The following is a 26,503-nucleotide window of genomic DNA, read 5'->3' as shown; positions in this document are numbered from 1 at the left end:
AAGACCACAATGGGGGCGTTTTACAGCAAGAGCCAGGTAAGGAAAGGGAAGGGAAGGGGCGCTAAGGCTAGGTGCATAGAGAGCCAGTTTGCAGCCTTTGTGGCAGAGGGAATGATGTAGGAAGCCTGGTTATTCCTGTATCTTCAGCTCCGAGAAGATTTCTTCTTCAGCACTGGGGCTGATAGCAAGGGGTGGCTTTTGCCCGGGTTTTGTGCCTGCTTTGTGTGTTCAGACTGATGAGCACCAGAACTTTAATGCTACAGTAGTTTAATTATATTTTGAAAATTCCCAGTTAAAAAAAAAGTATCTTGTTAAACGTTGTTGTCCTTCACTCCATCCAATTAGATTAGGCAAGGTAACTTGCTGAGAGAAATTAAAGAGGTATCACTCAGGTCAGTGAGGAAATTCTAATAGTGAAACTAATAGGGAAAGCCAGAAAATGAATATCACGTGAGTTGTTAAAGGTGAGCTCTCTTAGAAAATGAGATGTTTTGGGGGCATGGGGGAATGAATGGTGACACAGAATGTACTCATCTTTATATATAGAACTACAGATTTGTTGCAGCGATATTCCCTGCTCTATAGGTAGTATGCCCAAGCTGTCCCTTATGAATATGTTTGTTCTGTTACATAGTCTTGCTCTTTTTTAAAAAAAATTTTTTGTTCTTTTCAGAGATTTATTCCTTAAAATGAAAATTACCTAGGGAACATACTGCCTCACCTGCAGCCCCCATACTTTTGATTAAGTACCATGTTTGCCTGATCCTTGTTTAGGGTGAGGGAGGATGACAAAAATCAAACCAGTTTTCTGGCAGGACTATTAAATGTCTTTTGATAACCACCTAGATTTCGGTGGCTTCCCAAGCTTTCCAGGATACTCTTATGTGACCTTTGCCTAAAGGAAGATTGGATGAGCTGAATTGCTCTGAGAGAAATAATTACAGATTTGTTGCTTTCATTCCCTGCTTTTGGGAAGTTTGGTATAAGTCCCTGAAAGACATTTTTCAGGTCCTCGTTGTCTACGAGCCAGTTCTGCTCTACGTCAAACGTAACAATGGAGTTGTATGGCTATAAAGCAGCTGGTGAGCTGTATCATTACATCACAATATTGTTACTAATTCTTGCCCTGCTAGATTGTCTACTCTTAATTGTGAAATACAGTAGATATAATGACATCCTTTGAATTTACATAGACCTAGGTGAGTGCCAGATATTTTTAATAACACAACAAGGCTCACTGTCACCTATTTCTCTGATTGGGTTTTAAGAGTCAGTCAGACACCTCGAGTCAAGGGTTTCCACAAACTTCCTCCCAATGGAAAGTAGAGGGGCATCAGAGGTTTGATCTATGACTGAAAGTATGTTTTTAAGTCTGTGGCCATACCTGGCTGTAAACCTTCAGGGATGAAGGAGAAGACGATGCACAAAGAAGAACCTCAGTTCGGAAATGTGTTAGATGATTAGTATTGAAACACTTAATCCAATACTATCACCAATTGTTTCTGTTCTTTCTCCTTGCGTGTTAATCCAATGCATTTTGTATGTTGTTCAACAGACAGAACCCTCTCCGTGCAACTTGCTCACTGTAAAAATCATACAGATGAAAAATGCCAGGAAAGCAGACTTGTGTGAGTATCTTTTGTTTACTCTTAGATCATCCACATGCTTGTAAAACTACGGGGAATTTAACTGAGTGCCACAGACACCACAGAATATTTATTAAAGGAGAGCATGAGAGTGGGACAGAGAAGATGCATGACTGTGGCATGCTGAAGATGAAGTAGCATAGTTAGAGGATATTATTTATTCTTAGATCTTTGCCAGTGAAACTCTGAAGTCCAGCCAACAGTTCTAGTCCAAAGAATATCTGCACAGAATGCATATAATGCAGATTCAGGTTTACATAAGGAAACATCAAACAAAGAAAGACTCTTTATTTTCAGGAACTGGTGCAATAAGAAGGTTAGATGGGGGAATTTATACGATTCTTTCTTACAGTAATGTTCATTCTGTGCATCCCTGGCAATGGCCCAGAATATTTTCTGTGATAGTGATTTTCTGTGGATAGTAGACATTTCTCATGAACTGTGAAACTTAATTCAGCCATAGGAGATGCATCTTTCAAGGTTTAGTTGAGCACTTACGCTATTAGCTGTTTTTATTCTTAGCTATTCTCACAAAATCCCCAGAACTTGACATTTACATGAAACCGTAATACTCCAAAGCTCCATAAACTCCAAAACAATTAATACTCCATAAGTATGTGAACTGAAAGTACAGGAGAAAAAGCTACGAATGGTAATCATCTCCAGTCTGAGGATATGGGTGGTTGTCTTGCATTTATTCATGTATTCAACTAGAAAGGGCCTGAACCTAGAATGTTTCTATAGGAATCAAACCAAACTAAATTTTTTTTCAGTTAAAATTATGCAAGACTGTGGCTGTACGGAAGATGTGTATGCGCCTCTCCATAATGATTTGTTTTGAGTTTTGTTATAACTTCTTTAGAGCCCAAATGTTTATGAAGAAGGGTTTCTTGCTCCCATTTTTGTCAGAGAAGCAAGATGCTTTGTTGTTGCTGAATGTATGGAGAAGAAGAGTCTATATGTGGTTTCCCACTTGCTGACTTCTAAAKTGTGAATAGCAGGTTTGAAGTTCATTTATAGGCTGGAGAAAAATCTCCTGCTACAGCTAAAACTTCTTTGAAGGTACTAACATGTGCTCTGAACTGAAAGACAGAGGCATGAAAAATACTGCTATTAGATACCTTTCTCTGAATAACCATACTCAGTTAAGCCATCTGCATGATAATGAACCTACCAAACTTCCTACCCACCTTTTGCTCATCTAGATCAATGCTTTTTGTCTTTGCTTCACAATATTTTTATTCTGAAGGGAACTGGCCTATATTTTGATGCTCTTCTTCCTAATGCTAAAAAATTTTTAGGAAAAGGGACAGGTTATTCAAATACTCAAGCACTTCTGTTTCCCAGTCCAATGCACATTCCACCAGTTTATACTGCTGCTCAAAGTAATTGTTTGAATGACAGAGACACATTCAAAACACAGCAGAATGTTACTCAAGGTCTGGAACAGCAATAACAGACACAGCACAGACTTTCCATGCTAAAACTGTTTTGCCTTAAGCTGTTAAGCATAGGCTGGATATTGTCTGCAAAACAGAGCAACAAACAATTTACAATGAACGTCTCTGTAAGCTATTATCCATTTGAAATGATAACAACCAAAATATTGAGGAAAAGATTACAAACAAACCAAATATAATACCTGTAAAGGGAATGTTTTGCTTGTAGGGTACCTCCATCATATAGGAAAAAAATCCCTAAGACAAGTGTCAAATATGCAGAGGAGAAAATAGCAACAGTCTTTTGATATAAAAGAAATGCCTCCCCTGTAATGCAGGACAACTAGTGTTTTGGTATCCAAATTAGAATATTAGGAGATTTACAGATAGGAATCACAGACAACCTGTGAGCAGGCCAGCTTTTGAGTCAAGGTAACAGTCTCAGTGGATCGAAGTGTGGCTAGTAAAGACGGGGGTAGTTATACTTTTGCCTTTATGGTTCACATGCCCATAATTTCCTCTGTGCTACTGCTGGAGGTGAGGACTCCTCCCCTGCCCACTGCACCCCATTTGCCTTTGTACCCAGTACTACTTATTTTGGCCTTTCAAAATTCACAGCGGTCATGGCACTGCCTTGCATACACTTAATTGCTGGATCAAGCTTAGATTGATAGCTGTTTAATTCCAGTGGCATTTGCCTTTTGCTGAGCACAAAATTTGTCGGTTGTATTTATTGATGCATAAGTGCCATCACTGATATCACCTGTGAACGTGGTGCCTCGTTTATGCTCTCTGCCTTCCCCCTTCCCACTGAGCACACCCACATCCCCGTCCGGCTCATCAGCTCTGTTGATGTTCCTGGGCCTGCAAACACTTGCCAGTTCCCAGAGGTGGGTGTGTGTCCCATCTGTGCCCTGACTCCTTAATGGGCTGAGACTTGGATGTGCACCAATCCAACCCACTCTTCAGCAGGGTTTCCTATTCAGAGAATTTCAAATTTCCCGCTTAGCCTGTTACAGCCCTTGGGCAACCATTGCAGCTTCAGAACAAACAAAAGGAAGTGTTTTCTCGCAGCACGTAGTTCAGCTACAGAGCTCCTCAGGGTAGGATATTATGGATGCCAAAAGCTTACGTGGGTTCAGGGCAGACACTGGAGAAGTTCACAGAAGACAAATGTGGTGAAGGTTGGCTTAGGAATCTCTGAACCATAAATTGTGAGGGCTGAGAGAGTATCATATGATGTTTGCCCTCTCCTTACACTCTTTCTAGACATTCACCAAATGTGGGGCCATATTCTCCTAATAGCATTGATGTCCATCCCTAACAAGATCAAAGATCCTTCCCTCAGAAGGAGAGAGAGAGCAGGGGCTAAAGAACAAGAAACTGGAGAGGAACAAAACAATCACATGGAATTAAAAAAGGAAGAAAAGGGGAGCATTAAGGATTAAAAAAAGAAAAAAAAAAAAGGTAAAAGTAGGGAGCTAGGGGGACACTGAGCAGAGCACTTTCAACCCATCATTCACTGCTTCCTGAAAACACCCAAGAGCCCTCAGTAGACACTGGCTGGAGGCACTGGGCTAAAAGGACGGTTGGTCTAGCCCAATGTGGTTGATTTTATGTTCTGCATCTTTCCTTATCAACAGCCTTTTGGAAGTACTATAAAAGCATGAGTCCTCATAGTGTGCATAGTTCTTTGACTGAGACCTTCCCCCTTGGTGGGATGCTTTGATATGTTCATTCAGCAGTCTGGTAGCAAGCTCTGGGACACATTATCACAACTTGAATGGTTCTCGGATGCATATATGGAAACATTTGCCTGCTGTAATCTTTGAATCTTCCAAAGGTTTATGGGTCTGGAAATAGTTAAAAAATATTCTTCAATATTTGCTTGGTGAAAGAGATTTTTTTTTTTTCATCCTTATGGAAAGAAGATTATTTTTCCTTAGGCTTGTTAATTTTGGAAACTTCCAAATTTTGGACTTTTTATATTTTATATTACGTTCATATTATTTCAGATGCAGTATTTTATAACATTATATAGTATATTTTATATATTTATTAAAAACATATTTTATAACATTGAAACAGCAGTTCTGCTCAGTATGAGCTCAGTGCATGGAAAGATCTTTGAGATGCTGAAATGAAATATAGCCAGTGAAATACATTATTTTTCAGGAACTATTGTCCAATGTGATACTTATTACCGGAACCCACAGACTTCCTCTGGTGTTTTGTTCTCGCACTATTTTATTGTTTCATTGCTGTTTGTTACTTACTTCACCATGATATTTAAGCAGTTGCAATTATGAACCAGGACTCTATTGTTCTAGGTGCTGCTTGAAATCTAATCATAAAATATGAGGATGTGGACTGATAAAGCATGGCAAGGGAGAAAATGGAAAAAAAAATAAGTTAGCTTGTTTGGAAATATCTCAGCAGGAAACAGCACTAAAGAGGAATGTAAATGAGAACCGTGATATTATTTTAGGGATACTTATAGGGCACTCTATCCAATGTGAAAGGCAGGGTTGGAGAAAGTCTGAAAGTTGTGGGTTTTTTTTGTTTGTTTGTTTCTTTTTATTGAAGTTTAACTATTGGGTGATGGAGATTAATGTCATATGCTGCCTGGAGGCAGGAACTGCTCTTCCAGGACTAAATGAATTCTGATAGTCTCCCTCTGAAGGGCTTTGAAAGTGAAGTTTATTTTCACAGATGTAACACACACTCTTACAAAAAAAAACAAGTTACAATAATCTAAATTATCTAATAATTTACACTCTGGGAAACAACAACAACAACAACAACACCCTCCCCAGCCATATCTCTACTTAGCTGTGGAGCATCTGAGGAGGAAGAAAAATGCTTTTCTCAGTAGTTAATGATAGTTTATATTTCATGAAATGGATAGTTCCAGGTGGGAGGTGACATGATCAAGGAGATGATCTAGGAGAACTGTGTTTGAGACCACATAGTTTGAATCCTTTCAGTACAATAATAAAAACTATATCTTGACAGTCATAAAAAAAATCTACCCCTCTAGGAGTAGTCTCAGTATGGGTGCCCAAAGGCTGTCCAAGAGAAGAAGGATACTCAGGCTTCTGCCCAAGTGACAGGTGAGCTGGAGGTCATGTCTGTTAACATAAAAWAAAAAAAAAAAAAAAAAAAGGAGGTAGTGGGGCGTTAAAAATTTTGGTTTAGCCCTGTTGAATTTGAGTTGCCTATGAGACAGATAAGACTTTAGTTTAAGTCAGAACACCTGGTGTTTCTGCTGTTATCTAGGATGTTATGCAGTACTGCAGCTATGGTATTTTTTAGCATGGATCGTATTTCTGTAATGCTTTCTAATGGTAAAACACAATTAAGATCCAGTCCTGCTGCCATCCTGAAAGATAATTAGAAACTTAGTATAATAGCTGGATGAAGAGACCATGCTCTCATAATACATGCTGCCACACCTGCTTTTGGCAGGATGTTGCCCAATGGTGATACCACAGGCAACACTTCAGGCACGTTGGATGACTGTTCACATGTCATGGTTGAGGGAAGTGACACAGGGTGCTGTTGTAAAGTCCTTCTGTATGCCTCACTTTTCAGCATAATCACTCTTCTTCAGCTTCCGTAGTTAGATTTTTTTATGCTTATGCATCAGGATAATGGTGATTTACATGCCCATGGCTAGTAATGGGAGTCTTGTACGTATGCATGAAGAGGCACCTGATACTTACCTGACATGATATTGCAGCACGAGTGACCAGCTACTGAGTACCAGTCCTCATATTTGCATGTACCTAGAGATGATACAGTAAAATAGGAGGCTGAGGTATCTGAGAAATGTAAAAAAGATTCTTGGGTGTTGTAAAGTGCCTCTCTCATAACATCTTGAAATACCACATGAACAAGAGGTAATGAGGTGACATCTCTGAAGTACAAAAAGCATAATCAAATACATCATACAGATGAGAGCAGCGAAGCACACTTGTTTAGTGACTGTGTCAAAAGTCACCCAGAGAAAGTCAGAGATCTAAAATGAGAAATCAGAGCTCTGACTCCTTTCTGACAAGTGGTTATTTCTGGAATGTATAAGCTACAGTACAGTAGCAGGTAATGATCACACAAATAGCAAAGCTCAGTCACAGAAAAAAACCTGGTGCACTTGTGAAATAAAACTTTGCTCTGCACAACAGATATAGCCCCACAACAGAGCAAATAAAGCATATACTAGTATTTGGGGAATGTAAATAAAATAAACTTTTGATCACTGACAAACAGATTCAAAAGAAGGATAGGAGAGTCTTTCCACAGTCATTTTCTGATCCTCCTCCTGGTGGGGACAAGAGCTAACAGCAATTTGTGCTCATATCAATCTAGAGTTTCCAATAGTCAAGAAAGACGTTCTTAGGGACATTTCCTATATACACAGAAGTTTGGGGCTATTAGAACTATTAGAAAGCCAGGTGATGTCTATGTGTTTTGGTATTTTTTATAGTTCATATATCTTTTATATACTGAGTTTCACAACTCCCTTCAACAGACAAAGTTATTCTTATTTCAGAAATACAGGCGAAACAAAGATGACTTAAGTCTCAGGGGAGTCAGAAAAAAACATTGGCTTCGTTAATTGTTTTGTTTCACATAAAGGACCAAGTCATTTATTCTACATTTCCCAAAGTCAGGTTTGCCAGTAAAACTTTGACTTCAAACGTACAGGAAAACCTGAGTGGGACAAGGCTAGCCAAAGTCAGATGAAGGTACATCTGTCACACAATGGCTGGAACGCTCGAGCAGGTGGCTTTACAAATAGAGGAAATATAATGCTAATAGAGTGATTGGCATTTATGGATAAAATACCCCCTGCCCCTGCTATCTTTAGCACTTCCATAGGTACTCATCCATAGCTAGCAGATTGTGTTTGGTAATCATCCTCAAGTTTTGAGTGTGGGGTGCAATGGATTAGTTAATCTTATGATTCATGTTCACCTTCTGTTTCTTAATGGCTGACAAAAACTATTCACAGACAGATTATTTTGACCTCATAATGAAAGTGCTCAGTGATGATCTAAGCATTGTGCAATTCCGCTAACCACTATTTCATCCTGAAGCCTTGGTCCTGAACATCCCTCACCTCTGGTGGAGCTCAGGTGGGAAGCCAAACTTCGCAGCTAACCTCTTAATCTGGGAAAGGAGAATGAAAATCCCAAAGCAGACCTCCGTAACACCTAGACACATTCAAATTCACAAGTCAACTTTATGACCTGAATACACCTCTAATTAAAACAACAAAATGAAAGCAATGCAATCTTGTGCAAAGAAGCAGCTGTCATCTCACTCTGTGCTGGGAAACACAGACAAGCTTTCACTTGCACATCAAGTGTTGCAAACGCCGTTATTGCTCTCTTGGACCAAGGCACAGAGATAGAGGTGACATTAAGCAATGTTATTTATACAGCTTTGCTGGCTAAAATTCTCCCTCAGGACAGCTGCTTCTCAAAGCAAATGTTACACAGTCGAACTGTTCAACGTTTTGATGCCTTTCTTACATGTGCTCATTTTAATCCACTTYACAGTGGATTAAATGTAATCCATCTTCTCCACAGAAATATACATATCTTTTCTTTTCCTCTTGTTGATGAGCTTTAGAGTGTGGGTGTGTCTGTGTTTCCCTCTTCAACTTTCCAAATGGGAAAAAGGTAGATGGAGATAAAGGTGCCTTGACAGAAGACCTGCCATCTGTGACAGCAATGTGAATTCACGGGAATCATCAGTGCAATAAGCTCCAGCTGAAGCTAGGGTGGGAAGCCAGATGTGCTAGAAAAAGGAAAGGATACTCAAAAAGTAGAAGAGGCAGAAGCTATAGCCAAAGAGCCATAGAAATATCGAGGAGTTTCCCTGCCTGCCTGTGGAAAGCCCAATATGTTAAGAAGGGGGCTCTGGCAGCTCCAGTCACGGTTGCTAAAGTTTGCTGTTCCCTGTTCCTAAAGGAAGCTGATGAGTTCTCTGTGGGTCTGTAATGTGTGCCTGCATGCCTGTGTGTGTACAGATGATTTTTCAGTGTTAAGCCCTTTGAAACCTGACACAAGCAGACAGGCTGACCGAGTATCTCTTTGGAAAGGAATGCAATGTAACTGTGTATTTTGAATGTTTATTATTTTTCCAGCAATTAAAAGAAAGTAGTTCTCAAGGAGAGAAAACTGCCTGGCTTTTACAGTGAGTAAAGCAAGCTGTTTGTATATCACTGACTTGATAGCGCCTTATCTAGCATCCTGGACTACATTGTGCATATTGTCCTGCATACAGAGCTTAAAAATTGGGTCAGTGCAACACCTTATGGGGCACTAAATGTTGTTCACTGGTTCATTGCTTTCACACCTTCCCTCTCCTAAACAGTCACCCAGTCCGATTGCTATGTGAGCTTGAGCCTGCCGACAGCTTCGGTCCAGCATTTCCGCACCAAGACAATTCAGAACAGCAAGAACCCGACATGGAACGAAACCTTCCACTTCACCATTCAGAGCCAGGTTAAGGTAGGAGTGGTGGCTCTCCTGCCACCCATTGCTGTTCTCTCTCTAGGTACTTTCAGACTATTGGGTTGCAGATGGCTACTGAGATGTTTCTTTCCCTGCCCATGAGTAAGCCTTTCTTACCACATATCCAACGTAACATATGGCACTTCCATACTGCAAGTCCTTTTGAATTCACTTGCAAAATATTTATGCTGTCTCAGTGCAGTTATTTAGCTTTTTGAACAATTGACAGGGCTCGTAGAGGGCAACTGCAAAATTTTTATTTTACTGTTTCCTTTGTTTTCATTCTTGAATTTCTTTCTCCAATTCCTCCAGCTACAATGAACTATCATCTGTAGAATTTTGTTTGTTAAACCTTATACAACCTTTCTTGTTTGTTTTTTGTTCCCAGAACATTCTGGAGCTGAAAGTCTGTGATGAGGACAGTGCAACTCAAGATGACCATCTCCTTACTGTTTTCTTTGATGTTTCCAAAATCCAGCTTGGAGAAAATATTCAGCTATGTTTCCAGCTGAATCCACAGGTGTGGATAAAAATCAAAGACACAGCTAAAAGAGTGTGGTCAAGTGAGAATGTGGTTATCTCAGCTTTCCTCTCACTGTCTGGTATATGTGCCTTTCTTACTGTTCATTCAGCCCCATGAACGTATCCATCAGTTTCAGAGGCTGATGCCCATGATTGCTTTTGTCATTACAATAAATTTCGGATTCTCTTTCCATAGATAGAGTTGGCCAACAGTATCAGATACAGTTAAGCCTTGTTGCTGTCTTTGATGTCAAAATGTTGAGAGTTTACCCCAATAGTTTTAGACATTCCTTTCCAACTGGAGCTTGTGGTTCTGTGCTGTGGATTATGTTCTACTAACATGGAAATACTGATCTGCAGTCATACACTGCAAAATCAATTTTCCTGAGTGAGTTTTTTGGGAGGTCTTGATTTCATATGGTTGAAGCAATTTTATACTGAAGTTTTAAGGACAGTGTTTAGGCATACAAATAGTTTATTTGAGTGAGTGCTTATTTGATTTGATACCTGTTTTTTTGGAAAGGTTGGCTCTCTGCGCTATATTTTCCTTAGTGTTCACTCTAGGAGGCTAACAAAAAGAATAGGTTGAACTGACTAATGTAACGGACTGGAACTGAGAGTAGTGTTAAGACAGTGAGGGTTTTCTAGACATCATATCTAGAAAAATGGAAGCGTCTCACTGTACTTTAATAAAAATACTCTCTCCAAAACTAAAAAGGAGTGGCAGGCAGGACTAATTTTAAAGATTCCCTCTGAAGTGGTGAAACTAACTAACAAGTTTCTCTTTGTTTCTCTGTAATGTGAAATTTTGGAATGATCCATCAGGTCACTTCTAACATTTCAGGACACACCTTAGATTTTGAGAGGTCTGACCCTACTGATAAAATGGGAAAAGCCTTGTTCTGGGGCAAGCATATGGGTAGAATATCTGGAAACTGAAATGTGATGGAGGCGAGTGCAAAAAGTATATGTGAGGAGGAAGGAAGCAGCAGGGTATGGAGAGAAAAGCACTGCAGAAAAGAAGAATCAGAGGACTGGGAAACTTAGGGAGAGAAAAGTACCCAGAGATGAAGGGCTAAACTGAAGATTAGAAGTGGCAGGGACAAAGAGGGAACTGGGTAAGTGGAGAAGCACTTCTGAGGCTGGACAGGAAGAAGCATGGACCTCCAGAGCAGGTGGAGTAGCAGTGCAGCAGTGGTGAAAAAAACAGATCTGAAGAGAAAAACATGGTTGAACAACAGAGCAAGGACCTGTAGGAAGTCGGGCAGTGGTAGCTATGAAGGAAATGGAGCTGCACAGTGCTGATTCAGGATGGATAGGTCTGAAGCTCTGAGGGCAGGATATGAGAGGCAAAGAAATACAGGCCAGGAGGAGTGGTGGGAAAGAGAGAAGAATTGGGCATAAGGGGAACAGTGGTATAGACAACACGCTTGGCATGTGACAGAGGCAGGAATGTGTCCTACTGCCGCGAAGGAGACCAGGGCCAATGAGATAATGTGAGGGTGCACATAGCTTCCACGGTGGGGGAAAGAGAGTTGCACTGAGCCCTGCAAAGGGAAAAAAACTCAGGGAGTTACAAAAGATGAAGGTGAGGACTGTGCACACAATGAGGCTGCAAGCCTGGGCTCTGCCACACCAAACTACATCTTCCAAAACACCTTGGACTTTATATGCCCAAACATGCCACCACGTTAGTGTGCCACCAGGTCCCTTTGCACAGGCTGTGGGTGGGGATAGTGAGAGGGGAAGTATCATGTGGACACGCCAGAGGAATTTAGTCTCCTTCATGCTGAACATTAATGGGGATCACTGAGAGCTTGTGGAAGGGGGAATGGAAAGGGAAATTGCAAGTGAATGACCAGTAAAAAATAGTGAGGGACGAACCTATGACTGGAGAAGGAGAGAACAACTGCTAAGAGGCCCTGCAGTATGTATTATATTTGGCCTACAAGGTCTAAACTAGCAGTCAACTACTATAATGGATAGAACATGGATAAACCTAAAGAAAATGAAATCCAATGCATATGCAGTAAAAAGAGGTGGATACTACTTTACAGAAGGTCCATGAACAGCACAGATTCCTGCACCCTGTAAGGTACGACTTCCTAGAAAAATCAATGCGCAGAGACTTCATTTATTTTCTTTCCCAGGGAGAAGAGGAGCTGGAGGTTGAATTCACAATGGAGAGCAGGTGAGTAAGGTCAAATATGTGATCGATGGAAATGATAAGTCAGAGGCAAGATGTTACGGATACAAAACATCTGTGTACACTTGTGCCCCCCTAATACTGTAACAGTTTGAATGAAATAGGGGGGTAACCTGGGCATTCAGGGAATGCTTGTGCCTGGCATTTAACAGTGAAGTGGTTGACAGTGCATGGTGTGTATTTATCCATACCGGGCATTCAGATACACTGACAAGCAAGCACAGACACTGACTGAAGCATAGAAATGTCTTCTGATTGCTACCATTCCACAGACCATATTGGGCATCCTACACAGAAGGAAGTTTTAAGAAGTTTTAAAACCCCTCTTGCTCCTTACTGTGTGGTCACGGATATTCGCTTTGCAACAAAAATGTGGGAAACTGATACTTTGAATTTGTTTTAGTTGTGGGAATAGATTAAAAAAAATTTTTTTTACTGTGTTTCTATGCTGACTATACAGTTAATGGAAAGAATGGGCATGTAAATCAGTCCTAGTGCTACTGTTGATTTTTAAGGTAAATGGTAATATTTTTTCCTTTTTTATTAATGGCATGTTGGATGAATTCACCAGCTTTCAGCTGTAGCTTCCCAGGTCTAAATCTGAGCAATATGGGGCAATAGTGTAATTTTGCCATCTCAGTGTAACTTTGCTTCAAATGTGTCAGAAAAGGATCCTGTCTAATATAGTGAGGAGCTTCTCTGTTCAGCAGATCTCCAGAAACAGAGCAGCCCAGATTTAAAGTTCAGACTCCAGGTCTGTGAGAGGCAAATTGGACTGAATATGAAGCTAGAATTTCTTAGGCTGTTTGCCTGTGCTGTCAGTCCAAAGACTTTTAAAAATAAAGATAAGGAAATAATAAAGAAGAGTTAGAAAAAATAGGAAAGTGCTAGTTGTGAACTGATTATTTTTCATTTTGTCTTTTAGTCCGGATCCTCCTGAAAACATTGCTACTAATGGAGTTTTAGTGGTAATTTTTATTTCATAATCCTTTTCCTGCTGTATAGCTGTGCTTACTACATGGCTGGTATTACAGGTGTCAGGCAGTTGCTCCATACTGCGGCACAAAGGGACAGGCTAAACCCGGCGAGCCGCCGCGACGCTGGCTTTCCCGCACAGGTCCCTCCAGCGACTCACGCTGGGAGAGGCTGCAGCTGGAAAAGCCATAACCTGCCCTGAGCGCTCAGTGCTTCCCAGGCTGCCTGCTGGTGCCGGGGCCGCGAGGAGCCGGGCTTGGGCAAGGCGACCGTGATCCTTCTCCGCCGGGATGCGAGCTGCGCTGGCAGGGAGCAGAGAGCGCTGCTCCTGTGGACACCCCTTCCCGCTGGGCTGCTCCTTCGGCAGGTCCTCTCCGGGCTGGTCTCCCCAGCGGCTGCAAGCAGATCCTTTCTCCTCTTTCCTCACCTGTAGAAGATCTGTTATTCCCCTYATGGAAGCCCAAGGACTCTCTTGGTTTCTTATGCCTATGCTGGTGCCTGGGCCTGGCTGTGCCCAGTCCTGGGAACCAGCACCTGGGGCAGCGCGAGTCTTTCTCCGCTTTCCCTCCTTGTCTCTTGCAGTCCCGTGAGGTCTCCTGTCTGGAAGTGCAGGTGAACGGCGGGAGGCTGAGGAAGGAGCATCCAGGTTAGTATTTCACTGACTTGCAGAGCAAGACCGGAGGCCATTTTATAGCAAAAACATTCAGCAGAAAGAAGGCCCTGATTTAAAATTATTTTTAAATGCAAGGGAAACTCCCACTGAGTTCAAAGGACTCTGGAGGGGGCTGTAACTGGTCAAAAATATATTGATTATTACAGAATGGAGGGTGGATGCATCGTCTGGTTTCCATACAAAATACTTTCTGCTATAATAACACCTTGTTAGATGCTTACAACTTTGCAAAATATTTATCCATGAAATTGAAAATTTCTAAGCACTTAACTGGAGGAAAATCCTTGTTGTTCCTTGATGTTTCTGGGTTTAGAGACCAAGAAAATAGTCAGGAAGAAGACTGAGCCTCTTTTCTTAATGTAACTTTTAAACATTTCTTTAGGTGTAACAATACAGAACATGCAACTAGGTGAAACATGGGGCACATCATATTGCCAAAAATCCTTGTTACACATTTTCAGCAGTGTATCACTACTTGTTGAGCCTGCACTCATGGATCTACATATTTCTTATGCAATTTTTAAGACATCATGCTCTGGCATCTCCTGATGGCCCCAATCCAGCAAAGCGCTTAAGTGCATGGATGCTTGAACTCAACTGCCATGGCCAAGGAGTCTGGTGGATTGGGACCCAAAATGTTTGAGTGGGGTAATCCTTTTGAAGGCTGACATTTATATCATTAAGTATGTGGATTTACAGGGTATATTTGTTTTCAAACCCAGATTTGTATCATTGTATATAAGGACCATTTTTCAATTCCCTGAAGATAGGTATCTGGGGGGTTATTATGTGAGGGCCAAAGAAACCACTAGACATTATTTTCATAAGTGCTAGAAATTATTWTTTTTTAAATTACATCTTAAGATAAAGGTAAAGATGATGGGGGGGGGGATGAGATTTTACTGATTCCAAGGAGAAGTGTGTTCTTCTATAGAAAAAAAGTCTGCTGTGGAAAAAAAAAATTAAATCAGCTGTAAATAGTTATGTAATGAATAGAGCAGAGGTCTCAGCAATAACAGAGTATATGGTACTGCAGGGGTATTATGCTCATTGCAACAGTTACTATAAAGCACTTTCTGTACAAAAGCTCTAAAGCTGAAGCCCAGACACTCAGATACATGAGTCTATTTATTTATCCTATAATTTGGATACCAAAATGAAGTTGTTATTTAAGAAAAAGATATATTACTTTGTTGTGCAAGCCAAGGAGGGACACTTTAATGTAAACTGCTTTTTTTGAAGAACTTCAGTTTGAAATTCTTTTGTAGCACAGAGCACAGATTACTTGCAGCCTGTCCTGAATAACCTTGAATTCTGCTGAATTTGGTGAATACTGGTGGAGTTCAGATACACACTGGATGGAGATCTAGTCAATGTTTTGTTATAGCTATGAAGAGCAGGTAGAAATATGCAGTGTCTTTGAGTATTATTAGCTTATAAGGTGGCAAAGATTGTTTGTGGGAGTGTGACAATATATATTCTGTCATTTCTTCAGAAAGAAAATTTGCATTAACTGTGGATGGGTCCTATGAAGGAACCCAGACCCATACTCTGAGCTCCTGCCTTTGCCCTGCTTCTCCTGCCAGATTCCACTATATCAAGTACAATCAATCAGCACTAAATGTGGCACTGCCGCAACGGAGACGGCTCAGCAGGGTACGTGACCATGTGACCAGAGCTAAGATGTAGATGGCTCTTTGCTGTGTATTTCTGTGGGGACCTCTAAGACCTGTATGTGTGCAGGTCTGTGTGTATGCAGAGAATTAGTAAGCATATGTATGTAGGTGAGTCAAGGGAGACTGCCTTTACCTCCCCGCCCCCCCCCCCGCCTTTTGTGTAACAATTAACTTCCCCCATTATTTTTTAACATTTTTTTCCAGTCTATATCAAGTCAAAATGAAAGGGATATGAATGAATCTGTGACTCTAGCTCTGACCTCGCTTCCTATACAAGAGAAAATAACAATAGCAGAGGTGAGAATCTCTCTTTCTCAATAAAAATCAGCCCAAGACACATTCAGTTGTGTGTGATATGATGACTTTTACACTTCAGTGATTCAACTTCAGTTAGCCATGACGTATTCTACGGGATAGGGTATGAATGACACTCTCTGTCAATGCAACTGTACAATATTTCTTTTTTTTTCTTTTATTCTGGGTGTGGTTCCAGGCATGCAGTTAAACCCTATTCTGAATTTAAACTAAATAATCCTCTCAGGACATTTCTATGATGCTCATCAATACAGTATGTGAGCTAATATTAATGAATATGACATTTAAGCGTTTGCAAAGGGTGAACCTGAAACAGAAGATACAATGTAAAATGTCCATATGCCTGTAGTTCACACCACCAGCTTTCAATGAGCTTCCCAGAAAATGATAAGCAAATTAAACAATCATCTATGAAAAGTTTAGGTGACCTAAATCCACATGACTTTGGTGGATTGCCCAGTTCTATCCAACTTAGATTGCATTGGAGCCCATTATATATCTAATAACCAAAGTCACCGAGGGCGAGATTCTGCAGCTGTGTTGCTGATTGCAAAGCTAGTAAAACTCAGTCCTCGGATGGAGTGGGGGAGGAAAATGCAGGATTAATAGTCTGAGGATGCTTATGCTGTTTGTGTTGCGATTTTCAGGACCGGACATTCGACTTGTATGCAAAGGCAAATGAATGGTAAGTGGGTCTCTCACAAGGTCTAATCCTATAATTGAGAAGTTTGTACCCCTACAAAGCCCATGGGAAATCAGCAGGGGGCTGTGCACACTTAGTTGTAAACTGAGCTGTGTTAATCTTTTGATTACAGGCTTTTGTTAGCCAAGTTCTTCTTTTTCAGTGATGGAGAATTAAATCATGGTTCCCTTTTCCTCTTACTTTCCAAACTGTTAGTTCTGTAAGTAGATGTCACTTTGTGTGCCTGCGGATGGAGAGAGCAGGCCCACACAGAAATTACCTCTCTGTATAACACAAAGTGAAACCAAGGCACTGTAGCTGTCATCCTAATCAATTGCAGCACCTACTGACACTGGTTATCCTGTTATATGCAGATATGGTAGACACTGTTGAAATTTGAAAGATCAGTCATATGATCAAACAAAACAAGCTGCCTGAAATGCATCTCGCTTTAGTAAACAGTAAGCCAGTACACATCTCTCCCCCTGCATTTATTTAGGACCTTTAATTCCGTGATACCAGAAGTATGTTGCCACAGCATCATTACAACATCAGGACAATGTCACGCTCTGCTCTGCATTCTTGTCTTGGTAGTAGTAACACCAATTAACAGAGGTCTGTCTGTGACATTGTTCTTTCTCATTTTTTACTTTATACTGTCCATGAACCAGTCTGTGACACACACAAACTCAGCTGGAGCTGACTACAGTGAGTAATAATACATAATATTTTTGCCCTGGTCTCAGGACTCAGGGTCTGTTTTTCAGGCCAAGAAATCTAGATGCCCGCCTTGGGTTTGACCTGTGTGCTGATGAGCAGAATTTCCTGCAAAACCGGAAAAAGGTGGTTGCTGCTGCGCTGAAGAATGTCCTTCACCTGGAGGAAGACCTGCAAGAGCACGAGGTCACTGGGAAAGGCACCGTTAGGGGATTTTTCTTTCTCCTTTCCCTTGGGCCAGGAGATGAGAGCAGGCGTGGTTTCTCCCTGTGAGCACCCTCCATTCAGATGAGGAATGAAGTCCTCTGTCAGCAGCTCCTTTTGCCAAATGCAGTTTGCAGCCAAGCATGATCTCAGCCTTAAAGCCCACTGTTCTGTCTGTATGAGCAAATTCTCTGTTTCCAGCTTGGCTTTCAAGCTTTCAAGTGATTGAAAGAACTTCAAAACAATGAGTTTGGCCTATGCCATATTTTTCTTAAAAACCCTTCCAGAAGTGGCAAAATCTTTCACTGTATTCTATAGGGATGTCAAGCAACTTATGTTATTTATAAGTGCTCCGTGTTATGCAGTAATGACACTTTTCCTCCTATCTGTGTACTTCCTTTTACCAGCATTTGGATCTTTCTATTGCATGTTTTTATTTTTTTTACATGAATGTGCCTCGATGTCACTTTTCAACCTGTGCTTTCTGCCCCTCTGTTGAGCAGGTGCCTATAGTGGCTGTGACAACAGCAGGATGTGGCATAAGAGCACTCACTGCCATGTATGGCAGCATCTTGGGTCTTCAAAAGCTACATGTACTGGACTGTGTTTCATACATCAGTGGCTCATCTGGCACAACATGGTGAGAAGTGATTTTGTAAAGATGTTATCTGCAGGAATGTGCACTTGGAAATTCAATACTCTTTCATGGAACCAGAAGCTCACACTCCTGATTATATCCTCCATTCATATACATACGTACATACATACATATATATATATATACACACACACACACACACACACATACATAACACACATGCATACACACACACGTGTGTGTATGTGTTTATATATACAAATTTTGATACTATTTTGTGGATCTTATTGCCTTAAGCAAAACCCACGCTTTGTCTAGGGTTTTAGATCTCAGCAAGTGAAAAAAAGGGTCTCTTGAGATATTGCTTCTGTCTATGGCCTTTAAATGCCAGGGTCAGCCATGAAAGACATATAGTAAGTACATCATATATTCTGTGTCATTGAAGTAATTTATCTGTAATTAAATGAGAAAACTTTATTGGAAGTGTGAAAATAAATCCTATGCAAAATAAGCCTTCATGTTTTTTGGACAGAAACAGCATAGACAGTTGGTGGAGCTACAAGCCTTGGGTCTCAGATCAATTGATTTTAATTGAGTGCCTTTAGACTTGTATCTCTGTTCAAGGTGCGCTCAAAGGAAAGGAGTGACCTAAAGATTAAAAAAAAAAAAAAAAAGTGCCCCAAACTCTGCAAAGTATATCCTATGAATTTCAGAAATAATCAACTTCATTTCTTTTCCCTTCCAATTTCCTGCCTGCAGGACCATGACAAAATTGTATGAAGATGCTGATTGGTCACGCAAAGATCTTGGAGAAATAGTTACTGAAGCTCGGAAGCAAGCAGCCAAATGCAAGATGGGTGCTTTTTGCTTGAGAAGTCTGAGGAACTATTACAAAGAGCTGAGCCAAAGGACCCAAGCAGGACACAAGACATCTTTCATTGATCTGTGGGGACTTATGATTGAATCCATGTTAAATGATGGGGTAATGTCTATTTGCTCTCAGAAATTTGGTGACCTGATCTTTGTGGCCACTGGGAGAAATTAAAAACCTAGGAAGATGCAGCAGGATAATAACATTACAGAGATTTTTGCACAGTGAAATTCCATATGGTTGGCAGGAAATCAGTACATGACATGTAGGTAGAACTTATTTGCATTCATAACTGGGACACATAGAGGGTCTATCTAGGTGGAAATTCAGATAAATGATATCCCACATTCAAATGCTATGGTAAGTTGGTGTGTTTATGGAACTGATTATCAGTTAACCATTTTTGTTTGTTTGTTTCAAATCCAGAAATGCCACCACAGACTTTCCGATCAACGACGGGCAGTGAATCAGGGCCAGAACCCACTGCCCATCTACCTTGCTCTCAATGTCAAGGACAAAGTTACTACCAAAGATTTTAGAGGTAATGTTTCAATTTCAGGAAAAGAGCTGAGTTCATGTCTAAGGAGATACAGTCTGAGTATAGATCCTAAAAATAATGGAGGATTGTTCTAAACTCTCGCTCCAAGCCTGGAAAAGTCCTATTCAGAGATATAAACAATAGTTGGGTGCCATAGGATAGATAGCAATAGTTTACTATTTCGTTAGCCTTTTTTTGGTAAGATCACCTGACATGTAAGTCTGGATGATAAGATAGTATCTTCAGACTAAACACACCATAGATCCGTGGCACTGTGACAGAAGGGCAATCCTAGGAGTCCTTAAAGAAACTGATTCACTAAAGCCTTGTTGAGTTCACTCAGTGTATGTTTTTCATGGTCAACTAATGGCAGTAAAAGCAATAGAAGCTAAACTGAATTCGAGTTCACCTTCCATGAGAAGAATTTTTCACTTCCTAGATAAAAAGGAATCTGAATTTAAATTTTTCCTTAGCCACTAAATTGTTCTTTCACCAACTTGGAAAAAGTGTGACAGCTGGTTAAATTGTCAACTGGGTCAGAGAGGTGGCTCTGTCAGTAGGGTTTGCTTAGGGTATGTTCTAAATCAGCTCGCCTGCAAGAGCTGAAGCCTGAAAGGTTTATTCAATGTCTATTTACTTTACCATTTTTACCAGTATGTCTTCTTGGCTGCTGGAGCTAACTTTATGAATGTGTTGGCAGAGTGGGTGGAGTTCACCCCGTATGAGGTGGGCTTCCTGAAATACGGCGCCTTCATTCCGGCAGAGGATTTTGGCAGTGAGTTCTTCATGGGTCGCCTGATGAAGAAGCTCCCCGAATCCCGGATCTGCTTCATGCAAGGTGACTCACTAGCCTGAGGAAATGACAAATATTTAATATAAACACAATGATTCTGGAAATCAGTCCCTATCAAGCTGTTCTGCATGTGGCAGCAGAAGTACAGAATCATGTCAGAAATGGTTCGGTACCTCAGTCAGCTAAAATTCAGCATGTCTCCTGAGACTTGCTCAGTTAGCTGAGATGGTTTTATAATTTGAGCTAAGACAAAATGAACCTAAAATGGCAAGTTACTGCATACCTTCAGAAGTACTTTAGAAGCATTGCTATTTCCCTTAGCTTGCAAAATGTTTAGGAAATTGGAAATCGGAAATCTATGAGACTTTGCAGAAGGTGATGAAAACAGTGAGAACAAATACATGGGACAAAAGAGGGGATCAGAGAAAGAGTTGTCTGAAATTGTTTCTCTGTGGAAGGAAAAAGGAGATGAAAATGGGAAAATGACAAAGTAGTATTTGTCAAAAAAAAAAAAAGTACATTGTTCCAGCTGTTGGAAGGGAAAATAATTTGAAATTTCTTCTGAAATAGATTCATTCTGAACCAACTCTACCACTGAAATAAATGTCTGGGCTTATGCAAAAATTAGAGAGATATGTGAAAAAAGTTAAGAGTTGTGGAAGGAGCAAAAGGCAGTTCTTTGTGTAGAACACTTGCTTGTGTTTACCTCAGTACTCCTTATTACATTTGTCCCACTTTTTAGGAATGTGGAGTAGTATCTTCTCCAAAAACCTCTTAGATGCCTGGCACGCAGCTGACAATTCAGAGGATTTCTGGCACAGATGGACACAAGACAAAGTGACTGAAATAGGTAAATTTGAAGTACCCTTTGACTTAAGGCCTCCCTCTTCCAGGCCCCTGTGATTTGGTAACTACACACACATTTTTCATTTTCTGAGTTTTTCTGTCAGTCCCATGCTCTCAGCCTCAAGATAGGGGAGGCACTAGGAAAATCAAGTGACTCAATTTTTCTGAATAACAATTACTTTGCTTAATCTGACACCAGCATTAGTGAGAATCTTATTAGAAGTTTAGGCACCATCAGACAGACCTTGATGGAAAGGTGATAGGGCTGGATATGTATAAGACAGTCTCCAAAGTGCTGTGTCTAAAGGCTTGGAAAGACGAGCTTCTGTTAAATTCTCATGTCGCCTCTACTTGTTAGCACAGAGGGAAGTTTGAGAATTTCTTTTTCCACTTTCTATTCCCCCTGCATTGAACATCACTCCCTCAAAAGTCTGATTGAACTGAAAGACTTGGTTGAGGTCCAAGGAAGTCAGCAGACTTGAGCTTTATTACACCAAAAGGGAACAGAAGCTCCATAGAAAGATCATTCCCTGCAAATATCTTGCCTAACAGCACCTCTATGTTAAAATTCAAGCAATGAATAAAATTCAGGTGATTTGATGATGAACAGACTTAGGTGACATATCTGTGCAATATGTTTTTTGCAACAGAAAACTTATGTTCAGGCTTATATAAATAATTTGCAAGTCTGTGTTGAACTGAGCTGGCCAAAACATAAACTAAACTGAACACACTTTTTTAAAAGTCAAAATATTTAATTTCCACCTGAAACATTTACCTTTTTCTTTTCAATATAAGCTTTGAATTTCAAATTTAACCTAAATGAAATTCCAAAAGCATTAACCCACTCAAATATATAAATAAAGTGATTTTTCCTGCTTTTTGTTTGCCTGGAAAAGTGAATTATTTTAATGTGGACCCAAATGATTTTGTTTCATGAGAAAAATGATTCTTCAGTCAGATATGGCAAAACAGGGCTTTAGAAAACAAAGCTTATATTAATATAATATAAATATTATATATATAAATATAAATATATATATTTATACTAATATAAACAGAGTTTATATTTTGTCAAGAGTTTCACTGGAATTCACTGCAGACCATAGGAAAAAATAATGCATTGCTGAAACACAGATATTTAAACAAATGGAATAACATATTTAACACTTAATTCCTTTTTCACTTGACTTTGAATGTAGTGTTTGCATGCTACGTAGTTAAACATAGCTAAACACTATACTATAATGGTGACCAAACATTTAGCTATAAAGACACCCTCTTCAAAATGCTCTGTCTTTCCTGTTATGTTGAGATGGAAAAAAATATTCTTATGGGTCCAGAAGAACATCCAGAAATGATCTACAGAGGCAGTAAATTATTCTGTGAACCTGACCTGCGGATAGTCGACAATCAGCCTGACCAAGAGAAATGAACTAATCTGTCACATTATCATTTGTTCATCATGAGGAACAAACACTGTGGCAGTACCATTTGTTTTATTCTCACTTTTTATTTTGAAAATTTTTGTAGCCCTGGATCAAAAGCCATTTGCTGTCTACTGCTGATATTCAGCAGGTTTTGGATTCAACCCTTAAAAAAGTGATTGCTGAGAGATTTAAATACATGATTACTACTGGTACAGTTGATGACCCTTTCTCCTCTTAGTACCTGGCCTTCTTTTTGTGCCTGGCCTCCTCTTAATCATGATTATAATTTAACGACATGTAATTTATGCCATATATTTTTAGAGGAACAACCAGACTTGCCTGAGAGACCATATGAGATGGCAACATGCATGTACACGCCTGCAAGTGGCCTTTCCACAGCTCTCCGGGATATTCTAACGGATCGCCCTGCTGTGTCAAAATATCACAATTTCTTGAGGGGCTTCCAGATGCACAATGAATACATCCAGCATCAGCAGTTCTCTAAATGGAAAGGTATAGCACTTCCGCTCACTCGTTGCAGCAGTCCACACCTAAGGACTGCAATTTAGTGTGGGAGATTTACATATCCTGAAGAGAATTTAACAAGTTATATGGTTAATTATTATTAACTGCTGAGAAGAGAGGTGAGGGAGAGTGAAGGAACACCTTACATCTTTCACTTTCAATAATACAATTGTTTGATTAATTTTTGAATTGTATGGTACTGCAAGTCCTTTTGGGGATGAAAAACACTGAGGTGGGGCTCCGTATGTATAGAAAAGCTGCCTCAGGTTTAGTGCAGTTCATAGGTTTGGAAAGACCAACAAAAAAACTGAGCGGAGAGGCTGAAGGATTGCCTCTGCAACCTGACTAGGGGAAAAAAACAAGAACTGGTGGCTCAGGAAGCTGATTGTATTGGAGAAGTTGTGACCAGGCATGGCTTCTCAGCTGGGCACATGCAGGAGTCCCAGGGTAAAGAGAGACTGGACAGTGACAGTAGAGTTGTGATCCAGTGATCCTTTTTCATAGTTATGTGAAATTTAGGTCTCGGCAGTATAGGAGAGAGAGGGCCTTGGCCTTCCTTTTATACACCAGGGTGTCATGCTGTGGAAAACCATACTTTTATAAGGCGAGGGTAAGCTATAAAATAAAGCACTGTATCATAAAGCAAAAAGAAAATCCTGCATGGGAAGGAAATTCACCTTCCTTTTGCTTTCTAACTTGACAGATGTCTTTCTGCAATTTGCTAATAACTCCAAATCTTTTACTTTTTTAGACACCTTGCTAGACACTTCCCCTAATGATCTGAGAGGCAACTCAGAGCACCTGGAGTTGGTAGATGCAGCTTTCTTCTTTGAAACCAGCTGCCCACCACTTATGAGACCGGAGAGGAAAGTGGATGTCATCTTACACTTAAATTACACTGGAGGATCGCAAACCTTGGTGAGAGCACTCAAAATTTTCTTTGTTTAATGAAGACTTTGCTTTCTTTAGCATTTAGACAGGTGTCTGTAAAACTTTTTTAGTAGAACTTAGTAACATGGTGTTTCCAAGCTTTAGAAGAAGAAGGGAAATTCCCAGAGGGGAAAATATCTGTATTTTTCTTAAACTACTTTTGAAATAGCTGTAAGTGGGATGATTGGGACGCTGTGCTTCACTAGCACAGGGAACATACGGTTGAGTTGCAACTTCCATTAAAGTTTTATAGATGATTTTAAAGCAGAAATATAGCTGCAAAAATGTTGGCTGTGATTTAGTTGCTGACTTTAACATGCATTTTCTTTAAATGTAAAAAATTTCATTTGTCCTTTTATTTGTGTATGTGGTTTCTTGACTGTTCAGAAACAAACTTTTGAGTGAAGAAGTCCTTCCCCTTTATTCATTTAAAAATGAATAAATAAAAGTTCTCTCCTTATGTAGTGGGCTCTTAGCAAGAGATCAAAAGCATTTGCTATATTTACATAAATCTGATTTGGTTAAAATTGTTCTATAGACTTTGAAAGTGGTAGTCAACCCAAATACCACCACATAAAAACACATATTTGGACTTCCACTTGGGGTAAGAGTTGCTCACATTCTTGCCTGCTTTGCAGCACTATATGTTATTTTGTGCAACTTAGAATGAATTTCTGGGCTTTGGAAGCAGCTTGATCTTTGCATCTTTTTCATTTCTTGTGTTACTCCTGTTTGGCCATGACCCAGCCTCTAGAACAGGCTTGTAGATACTTCTCCGAGCAGGGATTTCCATTTCCCAGAGTTGTGCTGCAGGAAGATGAGAAGAAGAATCTAAAGGAGTGCTACATGTTTGATGATGCAGAGACCCCAGGGGCTCCTATACTGCTTTATTTCCCATTGGTGAATGACACCTTCCAAAGATTTGTAGCACCTGGTAAGTTAGCAGTATTCAGCTATTTTATTGATCCAAGGAAAATTTTCCACTCTGAGTGTTTTTTTTTTATCCCAATACATTTTTTTTCCTTTAATTGCTTGTTCCTACTAGTAAATACATTGCAAAACAGGATAACACAAACTGTTTGCCAAATCAGGTCAAATCTGGTGTATAATTTTAGTTACCAGTGTTAGTACAATTCAGTGACAGAAGAAATGTGTTCCTCAAGTAGAGGAGTAGAAACTAATTTCTTCTTGAGATCTCCAAAAGTTTACTTTATGATGTAGCAGAAAGCTTATTTCTCAGGTTGTGTATCTTTGTAACATGGCTAGATCTAGGGAAAATTACCTTTATAGTATAGAATGGCTCTGTAGAGGGCTACTGTGCTTTCTACTTGGGCCATTCATTGTGTTGGTTGTATATCCTGAGAAATCAAAGCAATAGTATGTTAACTAAGGTCTTCATAAACACTGTCGCAGTGTCCCTTTGGACCAGTATTTTCACTGCATGAGAAACTGCTTTTGTTTTTATGATAACTTCCAGAGCTACCAATATTCTGCTTCCTCCTATACATCTCTTTATTCCTTTTGCCATTGTAGCATATGAGTTTGAGCAGAACATACACTGCTCATAAATCTGAAGGGTAAGACTTGAAGCGTCTGTGAACACTCACAGAATGACATGCTGTGACTGACAGTAGAAGGTCTTAATTTCAGTGGAATCTCTTTTAGTACCACTTTCTTTTTTCTGCTTGTTTTTTTTTTTTTTTGGCTTGTTGAGAAATCGATTTTTCAGAGATCAAAATATGGCACGTCTTCATAGCAACCACATTTGTGATCTCTGTGTTCTTGACATAGTCTATCAGAATACAGTAATTCCCTGGGACCCTACAAACACCTCAGCGGTGAAATTTACTGCCTCTTTCCTTCAACAGGCATGTCACGTAGCACTGCGGAAATGGACATGGGCAAGGTTGATATCTCCGGTTTCTGCTCTCCGTACTCAACTCGGGAGGTCTCGCTGAAAGCAGAAGATTTCAACAAGCTCCTGAAGCTGACTAATTACAACATCATGAATAATGAGAACATGATTCTTCAGGCCTTGCGCACAGCAGTGGCACGGAAAAAACAAGCTCAGAGCCAGCCAGTGTCACAAGCGCAGTCCTCTGCTTGAACAGCATTTTTCTCTCTCTTACTAAGTGTTTATCAAGACAGGCCAGAATGATATATCAAATGCATTAGCTACTTAAATGTTCTTGGTGGCTGCCATCTCTTTCTATCAAAGTAGCCTTCTCAGTGAAGACAGCTTGAAGTATTCACTTTAAAGTCATATGATTCAGTTTAGTGAGCAGTTGCTTTTTGATCATTAATTGCAATATCAAATGGACTAGTTTATGTTGTTAACCACATCTCACTGTGATGCACAAAATGCAAATATTCAGCTGTGTGTGGTAAGAAAA

The 26,503-nt window shown here is 40.1% G+C and overlaps 1 protein-coding gene across 1 annotated transcript; it reads left to right on the top strand.

Annotated features, from left to right (window-relative positions):
- Positions 1-9: 9 nt before the first annotated feature.
- Positions 10-26,217, top strand: LOC112964049 (cytosolic phospholipase A2 epsilon-like). Its single transcript, XM_026061668.1, has 20 exons — positions 10-36; positions 1,556-1,628; positions 9,470-9,606; positions 9,998-10,129; positions 12,282-12,322; positions 13,263-13,305; positions 13,895-13,958; positions 15,481-15,641; positions 15,866-15,958; positions 16,624-16,661; positions 17,405-17,561; positions 18,083-18,219; positions 18,937-19,159; positions 19,475-19,589; positions 20,287-20,424; positions 21,122-21,229; positions 22,977-23,168; positions 23,932-24,098; positions 24,858-25,044; positions 25,979-26,217. Exons 1-20 carry the CDS (start codon positions 10-12, stop codon positions 26,215-26,217), a joined length of 2,472 nt encoding a protein of 823 aa, XP_025917453.1.
- The last annotated feature ends 286 nt before the right edge of the window (positions 26,218-26,503 follow it).

Source organism: Apteryx rowi, unplaced genomic scaffold (genome assembly GCF_003343035.1).
Source record: "Apteryx rowi isolate R43461 unplaced genomic scaffold, aptRow1 scaffold_183, whole genome shotgun sequence".
In the NCBI taxonomy this organism is placed as follows: Eukaryota; Metazoa; Chordata; class Aves; order Apterygiformes; family Apterygidae; genus Apteryx; species Apteryx rowi.
Note: the sequence above shows the minus strand (reverse complement) of the source record. Positions and strands in the feature narration are given on the sequence as shown.